The 4,103-nt window shown below is 46.2% G+C and overlaps 1 protein-coding gene across 1 annotated transcript; it reads left to right on the top strand.

The window, feature by feature from the left end:
- Nucleotides 1-243: 243 nt before the first annotated feature.
- Nucleotides 244-3,105, top strand: LOC141612573 (uncharacterized). The gene has a single exon (XM_074431384.1). The coding sequence runs from the start codon at nt 244-246 to the stop codon at nt 3,103-3,105; it is 2,862 nt and encodes a 953-aa protein (XP_074287485.1).
- Nucleotides 3,106-4,103: the final 998 nt, after the last annotated feature.

Genomic DNA, 4,103 nt, shown 5'->3' with positions numbered 1-4,103 from the left:
AATTTGTGTTTCTTCTAAGCTTATTTGTAATGCCACTAATAGAGTAGAATAGGGCAATATTGTATGGCCTGGTCCAAGGCCCGTATTGAGTCGTATTAAGTTGTAGCCCTAGCACGATATGTACTATATATTCATATGACGTATAATGAAATAAGGCAAGGAATTGATTACTAATCTTATCATGGTATCAGTGTCTTCAAAAATCACAAAATAAAAATCCTACGATATTCAACCCTAGCCGCCATGACCAACGGCGAAGGGAGTTCTAAAATCGATGCTTCCTCCCCATACTTCCTCGGTCCTCAAGACCGACCAGGGGATTCTATCACTCCGACCCGTCTTACCCTAACCAATTTTGACGATTGGGCGCACGATGTCAGTGTCGCGCTCAAGTCCCGTCGAAAGTTTGTCTTTGTTAATGGTACCCTTACCGAGCCCAAGCCTCCATGTACGGTGGATGATTGGGAAACAATACATTCTATGCTTGTTTCGTGGTCCGTCGATACGATCACCACCGAAGTCCGTGCACTCCTTCCAAAATACAAGAATGCCAAACGCATGTGGGATGATCTTCACGATCGATTTGGCGTTGTTGATGGGTCCCGAATTCAGCAGCTGAAATCCGCACTTCGCGATTGCCGTCAAACAGAGGACATGTCGGTAGCTGTTTACTATGGTAAGCTTTGTCAATTATGGGATGAATTAGATTCCCATGAACCAATTATTTCATGTGATCATTGTGATAAGTGTACTAGTGGGACGCAATATGCGGCTCGTCGTGCCTCCGACCGTCTCCACCAGTTTCTCCTTGGTCTTCTCCCGACCCCGTACTCGTCCTTGCGCTCTGTGATTTTATCCCAGGTGCCTTTGCCCTCCGTTGCTAGGGCATTTAATATGATTTCCCAAGAGGAACGGGTTCGGGGAATTGATCGCACGAATGATACTTCTACTGATGTTTCTACTTTCAATGTGAAACCACGGTTCGATTCCCGTCAGCCGCCTAAAGACCCCTCTCAACTGACTCGGACCGAACGACAACAACTTCGGTGCAGCAATTGTAATCGAAAAGGGCATGACCGAAGCATGTGTTTTGACCTACTAGATGAAATTCCCGAATGGTGGTATGAATTGAAGGGAATAAAACCTCCGGGTTCTCGCGGTAACAAGGCTGGCCGTGGCCGTGGTGGGGGGAGGAGTGGCTCCTCTCGTCCTCGGGATGAGGGTAATGGCAGGGGTGAGGGTGGAAGTAATTCGGCTGCAAATAATGTTAATACCGCACCTCCTGCTACCGGTGAGTCTACACCAAATGCTTCCGCTTCTCGCATAACAGTATATGGTACTCCTACTCACACTCATTCCGGTAAGTGGTTACTTGATACGGGCTGCTCTTATCATGTGACGGGCAATTTTGCGTTATTAACTAATGTGCAAAACATATCCAGTAAAGTCGTGGGTCTACCCGATGGGTCGACCGTTTCCGCGTCACAATTGGGTCGTGTGGTGCTGACTTGTAATTTATATTTGGATTCCGTACTCTTTGTCCCTCAACTGAAGTGTAATTTGATTTCAGCATCCCAATTATGTGACTCATTAAATTGTGAGTTTATTACTAATGCTACCACTTGTATCATACAGGACCGGGTTACGAAGGCGACGATTGGCATGGGTGAGAGGCACGATGGACTGTATTACTTGCGGACTGACGATGGACAAATAAACAAGGTCACGGCTGAGTCATCCTTGAGCTTATGGCACACGAGGCTGGGTCATCCGTCAGAGAATGTTGTTAAATTGCTTCCTTTCTTACGTACTAGCAAACAAAATTTGTCAAAGCCGTGTGAGGTTTGTCACCGAGCTAAACATATTCGTAGTAGCTTTCCTTTAAGCAATAATAGAAGTGCCCGTGCTTTTGAACTCATTCATTGCGATTTATGGGGTCCCTATGATACACCCTCCATGTCAGGTGCTCGATATTTTTTGACTTTAGTGGACGATTTTTCGAGGGGCGTATGGATTTATTTGTTAAATGCGAAAACTGACGTACCCACTAAATTTCTCCTATTTATTGCAATGATAAAAAGACAGTTCTCAGCTGACATTAAAATTGTGAGGAGTGATAATGGTACCGAGTTTCACCCATTAAAACCATATTTTGCCACAAATGGGATTTTATTTCAGTCATCGTGTGTGGGTACCCCTCAACAGAATGGGCGAGTTGAGCGCAAACATCAACATATTTTAAATGTCGCACGAGCCTTACGATTTCAGGCGGGTATACCTATACAATTTTGGGGTGAGTGTGCTCTAGCTGCGGCCTTTGTCATAAACCGCACACCCTCTCGAGTGTTAGACGGGTTAACACCCTATGACATTTTATTTAATAAATCTCCCAATTTTGATATATTAAAGGTTTTTGGGTCTCTTTGTTATGCCCATAATCAACGCTCCAAGGGAGACAAGTTTGCCAGTCGGAGTAGGAAATGTGTTTTTATGGGCTATCCTGCGGGTCAAAAAGGGTGGTATTTATACGATCTTGACAGGCGAGAATTCTTCGTGTCCCGGGATGTTAAATTTTATGAGACACAATTCCCTTTCCTAGAGCCTACCCATGATGTTGACTCCACCCAGGATACCATTAATTCACATACACCCAGTGAACCGTGTATAATATGGGATGAGATTTCTGATTCTCTCAATGATACGCGAATTTCGGATGCTCCAATTCCCGAACCGCCTGAAACTGCTGCGCCTGGAACCACTGAGCAAGCCGCTCCTGATCATCCCATTGCTACACCTGCCGCCACCCCTGCTGACTTAGGCCGTGGGCAGCGTGTGAGGATACCGACCAGGTCTCTTCAGGACTATGTGACCGAGTTCTCCGACGATGACAGTCCATCTCGTGCCTCGAATGTCCATGTCTCTTCGTCCCCTTCAGGTACCTCTTATCCTCTAGTAAATTATTTATCTTGTAATAAATTTTCGCCCCCACATCGTTCCTATATGGCAGCCTTGTTAAGTCACACCGAGCCTCGATCTTTCAAAGAGGCCGCAAAGCATACGGGCTGGCGAGATGCTATCTGCCGAGATGCAAGCTCTTATTGCTAATGATACGTGGGAAATGGCCGAACTCCCTCCGGGTAAGAAAGCTCTCGGTAGTAAGTGGCTATACAAAATCAAATACAAATCTGATTCCTCCATTGAGCGATTAAAGGCCCGTTTAGTTGTTTTTGGGAATCACCAAACCGAGGGGGTGGACTACGATGAAACTTTCGCTCCTGTCGCTAAAATGACAACGGTTCGCACCTTCTTGTCTGTGGCCTCGGCAAAGAAATGGCACCTCCATCAGATGGATGTTCATAATGCTTTTCTTCACGGTGACTTGGAAGAAGAAGTATACATGAAATTACCACCGGGGTTCACGTCATCCTCTCCGGGGCAAGTCTGTCGTTTGAAGAAATCTCTTTATGGGCTTAAGCAAGCTCCCCGGTGCTGGTTTGCAAAGCTTGGGCACGCACTTAAACGGTATGGTTTTAATCACAGCTATTATGACTATTCGTTGTTTACTTATGTTCGCGAGTCCGTCCATTTGAATGTATTGGTGTATGTGGATGATCTCATTATCTCCGGCAATGATCTATCAGCCCTAGGCGAATTTAAGGCATATCTCAATAAATGTTTTCATATGAAAGATCTGGGTGAGCTGAAGTATTTTCTCGGCCTCGAAGTGGCTCGTAATTCCACTGGCATTTTCCTATGTCAGCGGAAATATGCTTTAGATATTATCTCAGAGGCGGGTCTTCTTGGCTGTAAGCCTGCATCCACGCCTATGGAGCAGCACCATCAGCTGGGTCGCTCTGATAGCCCTCCTCTTGGTAATCCGGAATCCTACAGGCGGCTCGTTGGGCGTCTGGTTTATCTCGCCGTCACAAGGCCCGATATATCCTATGTTGTACATGTATTGTCGCAGTTTATGAGCGTTCCTCAACAAGACCATTGGCAGGCCGCACTCCGTGTTCTTCGTTACCCGAAAGGAACGCCCGGCAAGGGATATTTCTTCCCCTCCGCATCCGACCTACACTCACGGGATGGTGTGATTCCGACCG

The sequence above is a fragment of the Silene latifolia genome, chromosome 11, assembly GCF_048544455.1.
Source record: "Silene latifolia isolate original U9 population chromosome 11, ASM4854445v1, whole genome shotgun sequence".
Classification (NCBI taxonomy): Eukaryota; Viridiplantae; Streptophyta; class Magnoliopsida; order Caryophyllales; family Caryophyllaceae; genus Silene; species Silene latifolia.
Note: the sequence above shows the minus strand (reverse complement) of the source record. Positions and strands in the feature narration are given on the sequence as shown.

Bases quoted from the DNA above. Each gene is read 5' to 3' on its own strand.
- LOC141612573 (XM_074431384.1), top strand. From the start codon at position 244: ATGACCAACGGCGAAGGGAGTTCTAAAATCGATGCTTCCTCCCCATAC.